The following is a 19,960-nucleotide window of genomic DNA, read 5'->3' as shown; positions in this document are numbered from 1 at the left end:
AAAAACATCTGCGCTAGTGACTCATAAACATTTGTATGTATTAATGAGGGACAGAAAACTAATTTGATAGCAAAAATTTGAAATTTCTTAACCAGCTTTAAAAAAAATCAGTGAGAGTTGAATTTATCAAGCAAACCTATACAGTGACTTTAGGAATTCTTTTCTTTTCTAAATTAAATAATAGTATAAATTCATTTATGCTTATACACTATTTTATTTAAATTTCATTTTTAGGTAGGTCACCTTTTATTTGTAACATTATATTAATACTTTCATCATACTTGTGTACTTTCTCTTTCGTGTTCAGAGCCAAGAAAATGATGAGCTGAGAGATGCCCATGAAAAGCGTAAGGAACGGCTGCAGATGTTACAGACCAACTACAGGGCAGTAAAAGAGCAGTTAAAACAGTGGGAAGATGGCAGTGGCATGTGAGTTACATAGCTCATAAAGGCATTTCCCTAAATAGTAAATGGAATGGAGTAGCATCATATACATGTCTTAATGGCTTTTGTTTGATTTTAAAGCAATTATTTGGTAGGCAAATCTTTATTGTGAATTTTTAAATAGAGAATATAATAAATGAAAACAGAGAAATATGCCAGCAATAAATACAGGTTTTCCTACCAATTATAGAAAATCTTAAGCATAGATAATTATGAATTCTTATATACATTTTATATCAATAGTGTAGCTTAACAAATGTATGTAACTTAAAGCAAGAATAGTTCATAGTCATCTGATTGAAAATGTTTTAAATGAAATACTGGTGTTACAATATTTATAACTCAAAAAGTACTTAAGTTTTAAATAAAAGATGAGAAATATGAAATTCATATACATAGTTAAATCTCTTAAACCTACTTCAGCCTAGTATGTAACTTGAAAATCTTTTCTATCCATCAGTTTGTCCTGCAGCTTATCTGCATGAATTGGTGGTCTCAGTTCAGTTGCTCTTGAAGTGTTCAGATCTTGGTTAGTTGTTAAGTGGCTCACTCCCCTGTTAACAGTATCAACAGAGGGCAAAGAACTGAATGAGTACAGAAAATCTACCCTCTCATCTTTTGAAATGGATCATTTAGGGCAATGTTGATGATACTCGTTGGTTTTTTTATAGAGAAATATTCTTTCTAAATGGGCCAGTACAGCACTTTTACAAAATAAAAATGAAGAGTTTGTGTTATGTACAGAAAATTAAAGCATAAAGGGCATTTGGCAGGTTTTACAGACAACTGTCACATTAATTTTTTCCTTTGAAGACTGAAAAATGTTTTATATTGTTTGTCAGTAAAGCATTGATAAAACGATTTTTCCTGGATTTAGACTGTGCTCACCTAATGTTTTAGTAGTCACTAGAAGTGTGAAGACTACATTCTGACATATCTACTGGTAATAAATAACTTGTTTCAGTGTAAAGCAAATATACCATATTCAGATTGGTTCATAGCAAATTCTAGGTGAGTTGATTGCTTATATCCTTTTTTAGAAACTGATATTCCTACAATGTATGTTTTATTACTAGTAGAATGAATGAGACAAATAGAATATCATGTATCTGCTTGAAAGTTTGCTTTCCATAATAACAGCCTAGCTTTTTAGGAAATCATGACATAGGATATTAGCTTCTATGTACTCAGGTTTTAGAGAATTCATTCCATAAACAATGAGCTTAAATTAGAAATTTGGCCAATAGATATTTTAAATTTTTAAGGAATATTTAAATAAATTTTATTGCACTTTAAACATGTTAAGGAAGAAAGCAACTTTATTTTAAAAATAGGACTGAAATCAGAAAAATAAAGAGAGCAGATCCCCAACAACTTCAACAAGAAGATTCTGATGCTGTATGGAATGAACTGGCCTATTTCAAAAGGGAAAACCAGGATCTAATGATTCAAAAGTGAGTTTCTTTTTTTAACAGTATGGACTTAGATAAATGTTTGGAACAAAGTTTTTTGTGGCTTAAAAGCCATGAGAGAAATACCTTAGAAAATTTGGAAATGAAATAATCTGTTTTTTTGTTTTTTTTGCCAATAAAATTAAAGGAAAACAAAGGACTAGTTTATATATATATATGTATGTATGTATAATGCAGTAAGAACTTGCACATTTGCTAGCTCTAGCCGAAACTGTATAATATGATCTAGGGATTGTGTTAATTAATGTGGCTCTCATCTGTTGGAGGTGTCGCTCTTCATTAGCCTGTATTTTAGACACTGCTGTGCTTCATTTTTGGAATGAGGTGGAGAGGGGATAACCTAGCCAGCCATCCTTGTTTGATCTCCTAGATACATACGCAATGCAGAATGCCTGAGCTCTCTTGGTTCCCTGCCCTGTCCTGCTAATCCCAGCTGAGCTCATTATGGTGTAGCCTTGCTGCTACTCTTGGAGCCAGAGCTGTCCAAGCTAATTACTGGTAGCAGCAGAACTGCCTGTTAAGGGTCTGGTATGGATCTGCTAACATGGTCCTTGATAGTGACCTGCAAAAGACACGAGGGAATTGCTTTCTTTCTTGCTATACACTGCCTGTCCTCTGGGCTTAATGCTGATCCCTCATGTAGGTCTTTTAGCTGCCCTAAATATAAAACTTGATGAAGGATACTCATATTTTAGAAAACATACAGTTTGCTTCCTTGATCTTATAATCCACAGGCTATTATTTTCAGCTTGGAAAAGAAAGAGCATTCCCTGCCCCCCCCCCCTTTTTTTAAAAAGGGAGATCAACATAATTAGCCTCTTTTGCTACTTAACTATTTCTTCATTTAGAGTTAATTTTTGACATTCATACCATGCAATTATTTTGAAAGCCTGGGTGTCTTTTAAATTACCAGAATTTAGCATTATGTAATTAAATATCATTGAATTTTCTTAGCTGTAAATCAAAATCTTATTTTGTATACTATATGATAGTACATGTAACTTTAGATTACTTTTTCTTTGTAATTGTAAAATTTGAGGAAAGTATGTTTACTTCCAATTACCTCTTAGAGTGTACTACACTCTATTAGTGCTAAATGTTTGATGCTAATAGTAGTCTCTTATCTTGGCAATTATTTTTATAAATTTGTCCCAGAAACATTTCCTGGTAAGTTTAATAACTTTATTGAGATATAATTCACAAGCCATATAATTCGCTATATAAAGTGAACAATTCAATAGCATTTAGTATATTTAAGAGTTGTGCATCATTTTAGAAAGTTTTCATTTTAGAAGATTTTCATTAAACTCCCCCTAAAACTCCAGCACTACTTAGCTATCACTTCCCCAATTCTTCCACCCACCCTTCCCAGCCTTAGGTGACTACTAATTTACTTTCTGTGTCTATAGATTTGCCTATTCTGGACATTTCAGAGAAATGGAATTATACAACATGTGTTCCTTTGCAACTGGCTTCTTTCACTTGGCATAATGTTTTCATAAATTTTACCCATATTGTAGTACGTGTCAGTACTTTCTCTGATAATCTTTAACGTTCTTTTTGTTTACATAAGTGAAAGTTAATTTTGGACAAAGTGAATTAGATGAGAAGACCTAATTAACTAGTTTCAAGATCTAATCTACTCAAGAAAATTTCAAGCAGATATTAGCTGTAAGTGGTGTTATTTGGGGCTTATTTTACTCATTAATGAAATAGAAGTAAAGAAGAAGTAATAAGGCCCTTTTAAGAAAGTGAGGGAACTGTACAATCCTTGTCTGTTCACTCAGCAGTGTGTATATGTTACAAGGAGCTCTTTGAATTAAATACTAAGTCATTACTAAAAGTGTGGAATTTTTTCCTCCTGAAATCTGTTTAAATTCACTGATGTGATAGTCATTTGTAAATATAAGTTTTAACTTAGTTAAACATAGTGAAGTCTGTGTTGGTAAACTTTTAAAAATGCTAAATAACTGATATAAACTTTAAATCATATAATAATATTTTGCGGGCGGAGGGCTGAGTTATTTTGTGAAAAATTTGTTCAGTTAACAAGTGTGTTTGAGCTGCTGCTCTATGACAGGTGCTCTGCTAGATGAATGAAATGAGAACATCAGACACATTTTCTATTCTCAGGGAGCTGTTTAGGAAACATTCAATATTAAATGTTCCAATGAAATATTATGTTAAAATAAAACTAACAGTATCATGGTGAAAAAGACTTACGAAACAAATCTTGTTTCATTAAAATAAGACTATTGAAATTTGTTTTTATTCATTGAAATTTGCTTACTAATGAGGAAAGATTTTTTTTTTGCTTTGTAAAAATTTATATAGTACATTGACTTTTAGCATATAGTTTTATAAGTTATAGCATGTAGAGTGTGTGTGTATAAAATATGTAAGTAGAATCATACAAAATATGACCTTTTGTCTCTGGCTTCCTTTACTTTGCATAATGTTTTCAAGGTTTATCCACATCGTAATATGTATTAGTATATTATTCATTTTTGCACCTGAATAATACTATGTGTATAAATCACAATTTATTTATTCATTTACCCATTGATGGGTATTTGGGTTTCTTCCACTTTGAGGGTATTGTACGTAGTATTACTATGAACATTTGTGTACAAGTACTTGTTTTCAATATTTTGTACAGAATTGCTGGGTTATATGATAAGTCTATGTTTAACTTTTTGAGGAATTGCCAAACTTTTCATGTTACATTCTCACTAACAATTTATGAAGTGAAGGCTTCACTTTCTCAAGATCTTTGTCAATACTTGTTATTTTTTTTTTAAATTAAATTATGGCTATCTTAATGAGTGTGAAATGATATCTCGTTGTGGTATTACTTGCATATTCTTTTTCTCAGACATTTGTGAATTTTTTTTCCATTTTATAGGTTGTCTCTTTTCTTTCTTGATAGTGTCCTTTGATGCACAAAAAATTTTAATTTTGATGAAGTACAATTTATGTATTTTTTCTTTTGTTCCTTATGCTTTTGGTGTCACATCTATATAGACATCGCCAGGCTCAAAATTATGAAGATTTATATCCACATTTTCTTCTGTTTTATAATTTAAGCTCATATTTAGATTTTTAGTTAATTTTTATATGGTATAGGGAACCAACTTTATTCTTTTGCTCGTGAATATCCAGTTGTCCCAGATATTATTTTTTGTAGCTTTGACAACCAGTCTATATGATTACATGTAAGAATTAATGAGATGAATTAAAGAGATGAGAATTTAGATATATCTGTCCTTGAGAAATCAGTCCAACATGTAATAGCATGGGTTATCATAAACCAACTTTAAAGTAGACAATAAGTTCTGGGATATGAATGTAATCAAGAGTTGTACAAGTTATCAGGGTCCATTGAAAGGCAATAGATTTCAAGGCCACATGGCAACAGGCTTTAAATCTTAGTTATTTTATGATTAAGAATCAGGGACAATAATTCATCTAGTGAGATTGGAGCCTTCAGAAGTAAACTCATTTCTTAAGTATCCCTAGGTAAAAGTGGGAAGTTTCAGAACAAGATTAGCACAAAATCTAATTCATTGCTGAGCTAGGGCCCCAGAGGCCAGAGTCCTTTATATTCTTTTTTCTATCTCTAGAATACTTCAGAATATGGTGCAACTTAAGACCTATAGATAAGCTTTAAGAATTCACTCAAGATACTGTTAAAGTAGTGAGGCCTGAAGTGAGTAAACCATTTTAGCTAAATAAATATTATGTTACAAAAGCCTTTAAACATATGGTATTTATTTTTTTAGGTTTTATATCTTAGTCTATTTGGGTTGCTATAACAAAATACCACAGACTGGGTGGCTTATAAACAACAAAGTTATTCCTCACAGTTCTGGAGGCTGAAAGTCTGAGATTGCGTGCCGTGCCCTCAATCTTTTTCCAGGTTGCAGATTTCATGTCTTATCCTCACATGATGAAAAGGGCGAGGGAGTTCTCTAGGTCTCTTTTAAGGGCACTAATCCCATTTATGAGAGCTCCACCCTCATGAGCTAAGCCCCTCCCAAAGGCTGCACCTCCTAATACCATCATTTTTGCGCTTAGAATTTCAACATGAATTTTAGGGGATGCAAACATTTGGATCATAGCACCATAAATACAGTATTATTAATTTAATTGCTGCCTAAATCTGTTTTCATACGTTTGAGGCAATATATATAGTAAAACTTTAAATATAAAATTTGCATATTTGAAATTACTTAAAAAATAATGTAGTATTTACTTAAAGAATTACATAGTAAATTTTAAGTATTTAGTGAATAATCCCTTGATTTTTCTAAAAATGTTATCAAAGTTACTTTCTATGTTTATCAATATAACTCAGTCTATCTTAAAACATTTTTTCTCTACAAAAGACATCAGTAATGTTGAGTTTGAACATCTCATTTTAATGCTAAAGATCATATATAAATATCAAATTTTATTATGAATGATATAGTTAACTAATACAAAGTGTTTAGTTATTCTAAAACCTACTTCAGGCTTTAGAATATTTTGTTTTCAATGTAGGTCAGTTGCTTTTTAGGATTCATAAGAAATAAATGGTATTGTATATCATCAATGTAGGAATGTTGTGGACAAAATTATATTCAGATGTAAAAGGACATTTAATTTGGTAATATCTTTTCTTAATATTTATAATTGCATCTAAGGAATATAAAACCCTTGAGAGAAAACTTTTACTCTGAGATAGATTATTAGGACCTTTTTAAATAATGTGAACTAGGATTATGAATAAGGATGCTCATCTGGTATTTTTGTAATAGTTAAGAATTAGAAACAGCCTATATGTCCATTAATAGCTGATATGAGTGTACTGTGGTTTATTAATAGAATGTGATACTGTATGGCACTTAACATGAATAAATTGGAATTATTCTTATCAAAATGGAAATGCTTCAAGAGCAAAAGTTGAATTGAAAGAAGAAAGTTGAATAATAGTATATATGCTATGATATATTCTTGAAGAATATTGTATTTTTAATCATAGAACAGCACTATACTTTTGTGGATCTTTATCTGTGTATGTACATATGTATAAGTATATATCCACAAAGATATAATTATATATAACTATATATACACATACGTATATAGTACTAAAACATGAAAGCACATCAAATAAAAGATACTGATAATTTCTGGGGAGGGAGGAAGGTGTAATATTTTACTGGGTAGTACTATTTGCAGATTATTTTATTTTTTTCACAAAAACAAAAGCTATCAATTGAACATGGCATAATGTTAGTGTTTTTAAATTCAGGTGGTTGTATATAAATATTGGTTATTTTACTCTCCATACTTTTTTTAATGTTTGAAATATTTTTTTCTGTTTTTTTAAGAGTATACTCAGAGACCCAGTAATTATATTTCTAGTTAAAAACACTGAAGTGATCTTGCATATAGGCACATATATATAAGGATGTTCACTTTAGCATTGTTTATAATTATGTAAAATTGGACACAACCAAAATATGAGATGATATAACTATATAGCTAAAAGTCCCAAGAACTTCAGTTTTTAAAAACTACTATAATTAGAATATTTTACCTTGTATCATACACAAAAATAAATCCTATATGTACTGCAGACCTAAATGTAAAAGATTAAGTAATTTAGCTTTTGGAGGGAAACATAGGGGAACATCTTTTTGACTTTGGAGTAGGCAAAGGTTTCTCCGACCAGATTTAAAAAGGATTAAATTAAACTAAAAATTGATAAACTGGATTATATTAAAATCAAGAACTTACTATGTTCATTGACAGATACTAATAAATGAATTAAAAGGCAAGTTTCAGAGTGAAATATTTGCAGTATATACAGGGTCTGTCTGGAAAAAGCTCAGCCATTGTTAACATAAGGAGAACGGTTTTGCACAACATCGTTGTAACCTGGCAGCCAAGGAGAGTGGACTGGAATGTGCATGCATGAGCAATGATGCCTTCACTGTACTAGTCAGTGGTGGCCATAACACCACTGAGTGAGCATGTGTACTGTGTAGCCATTGCATTAAAAATGACTGAGCAAGTAGAGCAAAAGGATCTGCATCAAATTCTGCATTAAGCTTGAACATTCCTCTGCAGAATCTGTTCGGATGATTCAGAAGGCCCCAGCTATGGGCCACTGGTGATTGGCAGCTTTGTCACGACAATGACACACATGCTCATGCATCACGTTTCATGCAGTTTTTTTGTGAAACATCAAATCACCCAGGTGATTCAGTCCCCCTACAGCCCATATTTGGCACCTTGCAACTTCTGGCTTTTCCCAAAACTAAAATCACCTTTGAAAGGAAAGAGATTTCAGAGTGTCGATGAGATTCAGGAAAATACGATGGGGCAGCTGATGGCGATTGGGAGAACTGTGTGAGGTTCCAAGGTGCCTACTTTGAAGGGGACTGAGGCATCATTGTCCTATGTACAATGTTTCTTGTATCTTCTTCAATAAATGTCTCTTTTTCAATTACATGGCTGGGTACTTTCTGAACAGGCTTTATATGTCCATCAAGGGACTAGCATCCAGAATATATAAAGAATTCCTATGAATAAATGAGAAAGGACAATGAACCCAATACAAATATGAGCAAAATGCTTGAACAGATATTTCACAAAACAGCACATCCAAGTGGCCATTGCACATATGAAAATGTGCTAAGGTTGATTTGTCTTCTTTCTCTCTTTTTTAAATTTGAAGCTTACATCATTGTAGACATTCTTCTTTTCTAATAAAAGCATATGCTATAGGTATCCATATAAGTACTGTTTTAGCACCTCACAAATTTTGAAATGTTGTGTTTCAATATATTGCAAGTTCAGTATATTTTCTAATTCTTCTTGAAGTCTTCACTGAGAGAAAAAGTATTTAAAGATAGATCTTGTACTTTCACACATTTGAAAATTTTCCCCGAGATCCTTCTGGTATTGCTTTCTAATTTAATTATATTGTGGTCATGACAGATACTTTGCATGATTTAGATCTCAACTTTTATTGGGAATTGTTTTATGGTCCACATCTAGTTTTACCTTGGTAAAAATGCTATGGCACTTGAAAAGAATATGTATCTTGCTGTTATTGGGTGGAATGTTTTATAAATGTCTATTAGGTCAAGAGTTTTCACAGTACCTTTCAATATTCTATATCCATACTGATTTCTATCCACCTTTTTATTGACCACTGAAGAGGTGTGTTAAAAAAAACTCAGTGTAAACATTTTCAGGGTGTTTTATTTTATTTTTTTAAACACCCCTCGTTAATGTAAGTTTAGGTTATCCTTTACCTGATGCTTGCTTATTCCTATACATTAGAATGACCCAGTGGAGTTCTTTGTTGAATGTCCTTTGTGTTCAACAGAGATTCTCCTCTTTAGTTGGTCAAGTTCAAATGTCTCCCAGTGCTGTGTGAGCTCTAGTTTCCTTTATAGCTCTGGTTGTTCTCTGCCTGCTTTATTTAGTTTCATACTATGCATATACAACAACATATTAGCCACAGGCTCAAAAGAATTCTTAGGCAGATTTCTGTAAGTTTTTCTTTTTGTAGCTTCCTCTTCTCTGGGTACTATGCTTCACAAATTCCAGCCATTTCAGCCTTCCCAAACTCCAGTCTCCTCCCTTTGAACTCAGTGAGGCCCCTTTCTCCCTGTACCATGGTATGGCAACTGTCTCATGGCAGAAGTCTGGACTGTCATTTTAGGGCTCTTTTGTTACTGGAACTTTAATGTTTTTTCTTGGGTCTGCCTGCTTGGGTGCACTGGCCCAAAGAAATGCACAAATAGGAGTTTAGAGTATAGAAAGAAAAAAATAGTTTAATATTGAATTGACCAATACTGAGACGAAGAGCTAGTGTTCTAACCAGACTCCCCAGATGGCATGTAGGTTACACGTTATATAGGGCAAAATTACAAAACACCGTGGGTTAGGTGAGTGTAATAAATCATTTTTTTTCAGGTTGTTTCCAGCATCACTCTGTCAAGTTGTGTCAGGGGAAATAGGATTATTCCATAGTATTGCAGGAAATGTATTCCAAGGATACATGCATAGGAGCATGAGGTATAGTGGCAAGATTTATTAAAGTGAAAACAAAGGACTTACCCCAGATGCCCAATGTCTCATCCACAACCAGGTGGCTCAGCTGTAGAGGAAGTCTAGCCTCTGGGGCTGCACCAAGCCCAGGAGGGGGACCAGAACCCAGAGCTGCCATGTCATTAGCCTGCCATCTGAGGCTCTAGTAGTCCAGCACAGTCTCTGTTCCCACTGGCCTGTTTTCCACCCTGAGCTTCATTCCCTGAGGCTGCTACTGAGAAAGAATGCAGGAATGCCCCTTGGGCCTTTGTTAAGCTTTGTTTATATTACTTTGGGCTTGGGAGAGTTGCCTTTCTTTCAAACTGTCCAGTGTCTTTCCTATTTCTTCATGGGCTTGTGCAGGGCTCACCCCTTTTCCAAACCCTTTCCTGGATCTTCTGATCTTCTTTTTAGGTTAGACTCCTCCCCTTTTTGGTTACCATTTTGGCTCCTACTGTGCATTCCTCAAAGTTCTGCTTTGTTATCTGGCTTCTACTGCGCATGCACGCCGTGAAAGGACCTACCCCTGTGCCCTCTTGCCTTATACTGCTCATGCGGCAAGCAAAGGAGTTTTCCCCTCACTGGTTCTTCTTCCCCACACCCCTAGTCTGTAGCAATGGACTGGCTGTTCCCCAAGGAGACTGGAAGGTCCCTCTTCTGCAGGCTCCTGCTTACTCAGGGATTAAGTCCCTTTGGCAGAGGATGCAGCTGTCCCCTGAGGTGTCTGTGAAGCTGTAGCTTCCTAGTTAATCCAGTTTAATTAGATGTCTGGCTCCATTCTCTTTTGTTAATACCTAACTAGCTACTCAGGCTAACACAGTCTCAAAGGAAAGTAGCCAGAGGTCAGTCCACCTTAGGGCTCAGGAAATGAAACATAACTTAGGTCAAGATGCTAATTTTAGCCTGCCTGAGGTCTGAACCATGTGGCCCTTAGTCAAGTCTGGGCTTACTCTCTTCTCTTCTGCTGCCTCAGGAGTTGCTTATCATCTGGGCAGAAGACTCAGTCTGGGTGGAGGGGGATAATTTCTAGAGTTAGGATTTAAAATCAGATTTAATCAGTCATAAGGATCTTTGGTTTGACTGTTGATTTCATATCACTCAGAGATCCTAGTTTTCTGCTGCTTTTTGTCCAGTGTCTAAATACAGTCATTTCATATAAATTTGTCCTCTTACCGGATTCTGAATTGTGGTCCTCATACCAAATATGGTATAAGTTTGAACCACCAGATTCAGTGGGTAGTCAGTAGATAGACAATATTCATCTAGATCAGGAGCACCTCGGCACAGACTCTTGTCAGCCCCTTATTCAAACACCCAGTTAGATGTGGTTTGTTGGAGGTTAGTTGGACTCAAGAGCAGGGTGGCCCCTAATGTTTATAAATACTTTTTATTTGAAGTAGGGATTGTGTGAGTTCTTCCTCAAAAAGCACAAGCTCTAAGTGTAAAAACCTCTAAAGAAGCAAGAAATAACATTTCCAACCATGGTACCCCTGTGTTCTGCTGGGTTAGTGATCTGAGAGCCAAGGAAAACTAAATTGAGATGAGCTACATCTGCTTTTTCTTTATGAGGCCTTCTTGCCTCAATTTGTTCCATGTTCTTAAATCCAAACTTGATTTGACTATGTTTTATTTCTCTTTCTGACCTCTTCTGATTTGAAAATTTTATATTTGTTTTTTGTTCTTTAAATGCTTTTTCTTGAAATTATAACATACATCATTTATTTGACAAAGTCTAAAGTTCATCAGTACCTCTATCCTAGTACCTCAATGTAAAGATTTTAAAACGTTTTGACTCTGATCCTTTCCTTGTTCTTATATCATATTGTTGTTTGGAACTTCAGTTCTTCCTTATTTTATCTTTACCTTTATTTCAATGTTATTATGATTGCTTTGAATAGTAATGTTTGTTTAGGTCCATGTATATATTTACAAATGTTTTCATCATCATTCCTATTTTGTTTCATTTGCTGCATTTTTTTCTTTTTAAAATATATTTTCAGTGGCTCCTCTTTTATCTATAATGCATAAATAGTAAACCATGGGATGTAGAAAATATTACTTATTTTCCTTCTGGCTTCTCTTGTTTATGAAATTAACAATTCCAAAATTGTTTAATTGTTAATTGCTGTTTCTTTGCAATCTGGTGGATTTTAAAATTGTCTTTTTCTTTGGTGTCCTACAGTTTCACTCTGTTTCTAAGAATGAGTAGTTTTATTTATTCTGTTTGCAATTTTTAATACTTTCTCAATCTGTTAATTCATACCTTTCCTCAGTTCTTAATCTTCAGTCCTTGTATTTTGAATATTATCTCCCTATCCCCAAATCTCAGTTCTCTCCTTGAATAATTTCTATTAGGTGCTTTCTGGATTTCTCATTCCAACACATTTATATAATCATACTGTTTTCCTTTTCTTTGTGTGCTCTTCCGTTTTACCAATTTTCATTAGCTTTGTGTGTTATTTAACACATCCACTGAGTTTTAAATTTCAGTTTATTATTAATTTTAGTTTTAGCATTTATATATATTATTTGGTTCTTTTTTAATTTGTCTCCTTTTGTTTTATAAATCCCTGTTCATTTTAATAGTTGCCACCTCTTTTTCTTTTTTTCAACATTTAAAAAACTCTAATAAAAATAATTTTTAATTGTTCTGTTATTTCTAGTTCCTTGTTGTGCATTCTCCTATTTTAGCAGTGGTAATATGTATGTAGACTGAACTTATTTATATGTTTATTCTTATCTGCAAACTTGACTTTTTTGAAAATTATTTCCTGTGGTAGTGTTTCTCCTATCCTTTCTTTCAGTTGTGGAAGCCTCTCTCTATTAGGTGATTGTGTCTGCCTGAACTTTCCAGTGTATACTGGCCATAAACCAGTTTATATTATTATTGATTTATCAGGTCTCTGCAAATATATATGGTTCAATTTTTAAACCAGTAATATAGGGTTAGGATTCTCATCTCACATGATTGTCCTGTCCTCAAACTGGGAGAGGAAGCCTCCTTTAATAGAACTCGAACCAAATAAGCTCTGATATTCAGGTTTTCTTTCAGTGATATTTTGTCTCCCAGCTTTCTTGAGTTAGCCCAGTTTTCTCTCTCAGACATGATCCCCACTTAGGTCACAAGGTCCTCATGGGCCATACTTGATCTAGGTCTCTCACTGTGGCATCTCAATTCTATTTTACTAGTAAAGACTCAGTGTGTTGGCATCTAGAGATTTAATGTCTATGCTTTCAGTGGTATATATTAATATTTTTATTATTTTACATAGCATATCTGTGTGTTAAAAAGTGGTCAGGTCACTCAATACATGATTCTTAAAAATTGTATAGTCTGTATTTTAAGTATTTAACATATTTATTTAGATAAAGTTAACAATCACTTAAAATTTTTAATTTCCAGGTTCTCATTAAAATTCAATTTTAATTGTTGGGATTTGTTAATGTTAATATATTTTTGTTTTTATTTTACTAATGTATAATTCATATATTTTAAAATAATCTGTCTTTATTTGTTGCATTCTTTAAATAATTATTTATTATGTTAATTTTCATAGGATAAATCTTCAGGAAGAATTGGATAAACTTAAAGTGCGTGTATCTGTTGACAAAGCAACAATACAAGAATTGAATACATGGATAGCAGAGAAAAGAGAAGGTAAATCACTTTGTGAGAATAAATATTAAATGTAGGCATTTTAAAATTACCTAGTTCTTGATGTTTTATTTTCAATTTCTTCTAAGAATCTTACGTTTTTCCCCTCTTTCCACTTCTTATTGATATCTCATTAACATTTTTTTTTCCCCGCTCCTGACCTAGCTGCTGTTTACTCCTACACCCCCACGGGGAATAACCAACATTTTTACCTCTCATGAGAAAATTAAATAGAACACCTAAAAGTCAGTTGGCTTTTAACTTATTAAGAATTCAAATGAGTTATTTTGTAAGGAGAAAACATAATATTTTATTATTCATTTACAAAGTTTTACTAATTATATTTTGTTTAAAGTTTTATAGAGTTACTGTGCTCAATATCAATAATGCATTTGTGTTTTTAACACACATTTTTTTCCTGGAAATTGTTTAGTTCCCTCTGTTGTTCTGGAGTCATAATTTTAGAGTTACAATGAAACACGGGGATCTGCAATTCTGCAACCTGCTTGCCTAATCGTCTAAAAGTGTTCAGTAAGAAGGATTGTATCCATTCCAATTGCAAATTTGTTCCTTTAATAAAATTAAGATAACTATATTTACTATAAGACTTCAATTCATACTTTAAGCTTATTAGAAAAAAAGTAAGGTTGATTTGACAGAGTTTCTTCTTATTTAACCTTGTTACAGCTTAATTGTTACCATTATATGTTTTAGGTGTTGTTAATTTATACTTAAGAATTAATTTAATAATTTATAGTTAATAATTAAATTTTCATGTACCACTCATCTGGCTATTGTCCCAGGTACAATTGTTATTCCAATTGTTCTTTTTTTTTTTTAAGTATATTTTATTGATTATATTGTTACAATAGTTCCAATTTTTTTCCCTTTACTTCCCTCCACCCAGCACCCCCCACCCCAGCAATCCCCCCCCCCAAGTCCATGCCCATGGTTCGTACATACAAGCTCTCCTGCTTCACCCTTTCATATATTCTTCTTCTTTTTTTTTTAATAAATAAATGATTAATTAATTGTTTTAACAATAAAAAATAACAATCCCTCCCTCTCAGTTATTAAGACCCTTTATAGTCTTATAAAGGACAATGGGCGAAGGTTCCAATTGTTCTTATATAGGTCACTGATGACTTGTCAAGACTAATATTTGAACCCCTTTATTTTATACCATTATTTATATTATATTTCAAGTTTACTCTTTCATTGGTTTCTGAAACATTGATTTTCCTGTTTTACCTTTTACTTTTCGTTCCTATATCTTCTCAGTCTTCCACTGGAACTTCTTTTCTTTGTTTTCTTAACTATTGGGGTTCTCCAATACTTTAACCTTGGTTTCCTTCTTAAAAATAGTATATTGTTTTTTGAAAAGTTATTTAAAAACATTCAAGCAGTAAGAAAGCACAAAAAGAAGAAAACAGAGAAAAAACTGATCCACAAACATTTAAATATCAGAATTTCAGTATTAAATAATTATAAAAAATCTCTTTATACTAATATAGAAAGAAGCCTAGATAGAGAAATTATGTAAAAAAGCAAATCATAATATATGCTCTTTTTTAAAGAAGATATTTACTATATTTTAATTTGGAACCAACCAAATAAAAAGAAATAGATGTGTTAGTAAAGGATTGTTGTTGAACTTTAGTTAAATGTTTCATTACTTCAAGAGATAGTAATTTCTAAAAGTTTCCTCTAAGATTAAAAAGTTGCAAAATCATTGAAGATGGAATTACTTTGTATTTTTTAAAGTATATATTTCAGTTTCAAGGTGTATTAAAAATTAACATATTGCCTTGCAAGATTAAAAAAAACATAATTTTTATAAAAAATTTCCTTTGTTTCCCCCACATCTTGAGTTTATTTATTAAATTAACTCTTAATTTTATCAAAGTCAGTAAGTTTATATATTGTAACAATGATTTCCTAGTTTTAAAGTCTTACAGGCACACCTCAGAGATACTACGGGTTCAGTTCCAAACTTCCATATTAAAGCAAATATTGAAATAAAGCAAGTCACTGGAATTTTTTGGTTTCCCATGGCATATAAAGGTTATGCTGTACTATACTGTAATATATTAAGTGTGCAAATAGCCTTATGTCTAATAAAACTATGTACATACCTTAATTAAAAGTACTTTATTGCTAAAAACTGCTAACCATCGTCTGAACCTTTAATAAGTCTTCATCTTTTGTTGGTGGAGGGTCTTGCCTCAATGTTGATGAAAATGCATTATCTGTGGAGTCCAATAAAATGAAGCCCAAGAAAATGAAGTGTGCCTGTTTATACTGATTTCAATATTCATCACATTTTTTAAGCCATTGGCTTTCTATTATGAGTTCTTTATTTTGAATTATTTTTTGGTTGGCCAGATATAGTTGAAAGTATGGTTTGTTTCAAGAAGGAATCAAAATGGCCATATTTGTAACAGTTTCAGTGTTTGAGAACATGTTACAACTCCTTGCTTTGGATGTGAATTGCTTTTGCTATATGGATGTTTGAGTTTTTACTTTTTTCAATTTGATATTCCAAAATTTAAATATAATATATCCTGACATGGTTTGTTCTATATCATATTTTCTTGGATGATCTATTTATTATTTGTGGTAAGATCGTCCTTTAGTCCAAGGAAATTTTTCTTGAATATATTTTTGCATATGTTTTCTATTCCATTTTTAATACTTTAATTATTTTTTGGTTTTTCAATTACAGTTGTCCCATTTTTCCCCCATTTACCTCCCCGCCAGCCCACCCCTTCTCCCATAATCATATCCCTCCCCGTTGTCCATGTCCATGGGTCATCCATACATGTTCTTTGACTAAACCCTTCCCTTATTTATTCCCCTTCTCTCCCTCCCCCTTCCCCCCTATTGACTGCTATTCTGCTCCTTGTCCTATTTAGTTCGTTTGTTTGTGTTGTTCTTTAGTTTCCAGTATTAGGTGGTATCATATGGTAGTTCTCTTTCTTTGCCTGGCTTATTTCACTAAGCATACTTCTCTCTAGTTCCATCCATGTTGTTGCAAATGGCAGGAGTTCCTTCTTTCTTTCTGCTGCATAGTATTCCATTGTGTAAATGTACCACAGTTTTTTGATCCACTCATCTACAGATGGGCACTTAGGCTGTTTCCAGCATTTAGCTATTGTAAACAGTGCTGCTATGAACATAGGGGTGCGTAAGTTCTTTTGAATTAGTGTTTTAGGGTTTTGGGGGTATAGTCCTAGCAGTGGAATGGCTGATTCAAAAGGCAGTTCCATTTTTAGTTTTTTGAGGTAATTCCATACTGTTCTCCATAGTGGCTGCACCAGTCTGCATTCTCACCAACAGTGCACTAGGGCTCCCATTTCTCCACATCCTCGCCAGCACTTGTTGTTTGTTGATTTGTTGATGATGCCATTCTGACTGGTGTAAAATGGTATCTCATGGTGGTTTTTATTTGCATCTCCCTGATGGCTAATGATGTTGAGCATTTTTTCATGTGTCTATGGACCTTCTGTATGTCCTTTTCAGAGAAGTGTTTGTTCAGGTCCTTTGGCCATTTTTTAATTGGGTTGTTTGTTTTCTTGATGTTGAGTCGTATCAGCTCTTTATATATTTTGGAGATCAGTCCCCTGTCTGTGATGTCATTGGCAAATATGTTTTCCCATATGGTTGGTTTCCTTTTCATCTTGCTGATGTTTTCTTTTGCTGAGCAGAAACTCTTCAGTTTGATGTAGTCCCATTTGTTTATTTTTTCCTTTATTTCTCTTGCCTTCTGAGATGTATCCATGAAGATATTGTTACATGAGATATCTGAAATTTTCCTGCCTATGTTTTCCTCTAGGCCTTTTATGGTGTCATGGCTTACATTTAAGTCTTTGATCCATCTTGAGTTTATTCTTGTGTGTGGTGTAAGTTGGTGGTCTAGTTTCATTTTTTTGCAAGTCGCTGTCCAGTTCTCCCAGCACCATTTGTTAAAGAGGCTCTTCTCACTCCATTTTATGTTCCTTCCTCCTTTATCAAATATTAGTTGACCATAGAGGCCTGGGTTTATTTCTGGACTCTCTATTCTGTTCCACTGATCTATATGTCTGTTCTTATGCCAGTACCAGACTGTTTTGATCACAGTGGCTTTGTAGTAATGTTTGATATCTGGTGTTGTGATTCTTCCTGCTGTGTTCTTCTGTCTCAAGATTGCTTTTGCTATTTGGGGTCTTTTTTGGTTCCATATGAATTTTTGGAGTATTTTTTTCTAGGTCTGTAAAATATGTCATTGGTATTTTAATAGGGATTGCATTGAATCTGTAAATTGCTTTGGGTAGTATGGCCATTTTGATGATGTTGATTCTTCCCATCCAAGAACATGGTATTTGCTTCCATTTATTTGTATCTTCCTTAATTTCTTTCTTCAATGTTATGTAATTTTCAGAGTACAGGTCTTTTATCTCTTTGGTTAAGTTTACTCCTACGTACTTTATTTTTCTGTTGCTATAGTAAATGGTATTTTCTTTTTTGTCTCTGTCTCTGCTATTTTATTGTTGGTGTACAGAAATGCCTTAGATTTCTGTATATTTATTTTGTACCCTGCTATTTTGCCAAATGTACTTATTATATCGAGTAGTCTTTTAGTGGAGTTTATAGGGTTTTCTAGGTATACTATCATGTCATCTGCATATAATGATAGTTTTACTTCTTCTTTCCCAATTTGGATGCCTTTTATTTCTTTTTCTTGTCTTATTGCTGTGGCTAGGACTTCCAACACTATGTTGAATAGGAGTGGAGAGAGTGAACAAACTTGTCTAGTTCCTGAATTCAGGGGGAATGCTTTTAGTTTTTGTCCATTGAGTATGATGTTGGCCTCAGGCTTCTCATATATAGCCTTGATTATGTTGAGGTATGCTCCCTCTATTCCCATTTTGCTGAGTGTTTTCATCATAAATGGGTGTTGTACTTTATCAAATGCTTTTTCTGCATCAATTGATATGATCATGTGATTTTCATCTTTCATTTTGTTCAGGTGATGTATTATATTTATTGATTTGTGAATATTAAGCCATCCTTGCATCCCTGGGATGAATCCCACTTGATCGTGATATATGATCTTTTTGATGTATTGCTGGATCTTCTTTGCCAGTATTTTATTGAGGATTTTAGCATCTATGTTCATCAGTGATATTGGCCTGTAGTTTTCTTTCTTTGTTGTGTCTTGACCTGGTTTTGGGATTAGGGTAATACTGGCTTCATAGAAAGAGTTTGGGATTTTCCCCTCTTCTTGGATTTTTTGGAATAGTTTGAGGAGGGTAGGAATTAGTACTTCCCTAAATGTTTCGTAAAATTCGCCTGTGAAGCTGTCCGGTCCAGGGCTTTTGTGTGCAGGGAGATTTTTGAATACTGTTTCAATTTCCTTCTTTGTTATTGGTCTGTTGAGACTTTCTGCTTCTTCTTGATTCAGTTTTGGAAGGTTATATGTTTCTAGGAATTTGTCCATTTCTTCTAGGTTCTCAAATTTCTTGCCATACAGTTGTTTGTAGTAATTTCTTACTATCATTTGTATTTCTGTGGTATCAGTCTTAATTTCTCCTCTTTCATTTCTGATTTTGTTTATTTGGGTCTTCTCTCTTTTTTTCTTGATGAGCCTGGCTAAAGGCTTGTCGATTTTATTTTTTTTGAAGAACCAGCTCCTAGTTTCATTGATCTTTTGGATTGTTTGTTTAGTCTCTATGTTATTTAATTCTGCTCTGATCTTGATGATTTCCTTCCTTCTTCTTGCCCTAGGCTTTGTTTGTTGTTGTTCTAGTTCTTGTAGCTTTAGGGTTAGATTTTTTATTTGAGATTCCTCTGTCCTTTTCGGATATGCCTGTATTGCTATGAACTTCCCTCTTAGGACTGCTTTTGCTGTGTCCCATAGGTTTTGGGCTGTTGTGTGTTCATTATCATTAGTTTCTAGAAATTTCTTGATTTCTTCTTTGATGTCATTGTTAACCCATTCGTTATTTAATAGCATGTTATTCATTCTCCATGAGTTTGGGTGTCTTTGATTATTTTTCTCCGAGGTTGATTTTTAGTTTCAAGGCATTATGGTCTGAAAAGATGCTTGATATGATTTCAATTTCCTTGAATTTGTTGAGGCTTGTTTTGTGTCCTATCATGTGGTCTATCTTTGAAAATGTCCCATGTGCATTTGAAAAGAATGTATATTTTGCTTCTTTGGGGTGGAAAGTTCTATATATATATCAGTTAAGTCCATGTGGTTTAGTGTGTTGTTCAATGCCTGTATATCCTTGGTGTTTCTTTGCTTCAATGATCT

General features: G+C 33.3%; 1 protein-coding gene across 3 annotated transcripts in view; it reads left to right on the top strand.

Annotated features, from left to right (window-relative positions):
- The window catches only part of CNTLN (centlein), a 284,539-nt gene that overhangs the window by 141,295 nt on the left and 123,284 nt on the right, over positions 1-19,960 (top strand). For all 3 annotated transcript variants that reach the window (XM_090274078.1, XM_090274077.1, XM_090274079.1), the window contains 3 exons: positions 308-429; positions 1,779-1,898; positions 13,565-13,665. In XM_090274078.1, the coding sequence (XP_090130204.1) occupies positions 308-429; positions 1,779-1,898; positions 13,565-13,665 (343 nt within the window). The remainder of the gene's footprint in view (positions 1-307; positions 430-1,778; positions 1,899-13,564; positions 13,666-19,960) is intronic.

This window comes from Furipterus horrens, unplaced genomic scaffold, assembly GCF_987537825.1.
Source record: "Furipterus horrens unplaced genomic scaffold, mFurHor1.1.pri manual_scaffold_4, whole genome shotgun sequence".
NCBI lineage: Eukaryota > Metazoa > Chordata > Mammalia > Chiroptera > Furipteridae > Furipterus > Furipterus horrens.
The sequence above is the reverse complement of the archived record's forward strand: the minus strand, read 5'-3'. Positions and strand labels throughout refer to the sequence as shown.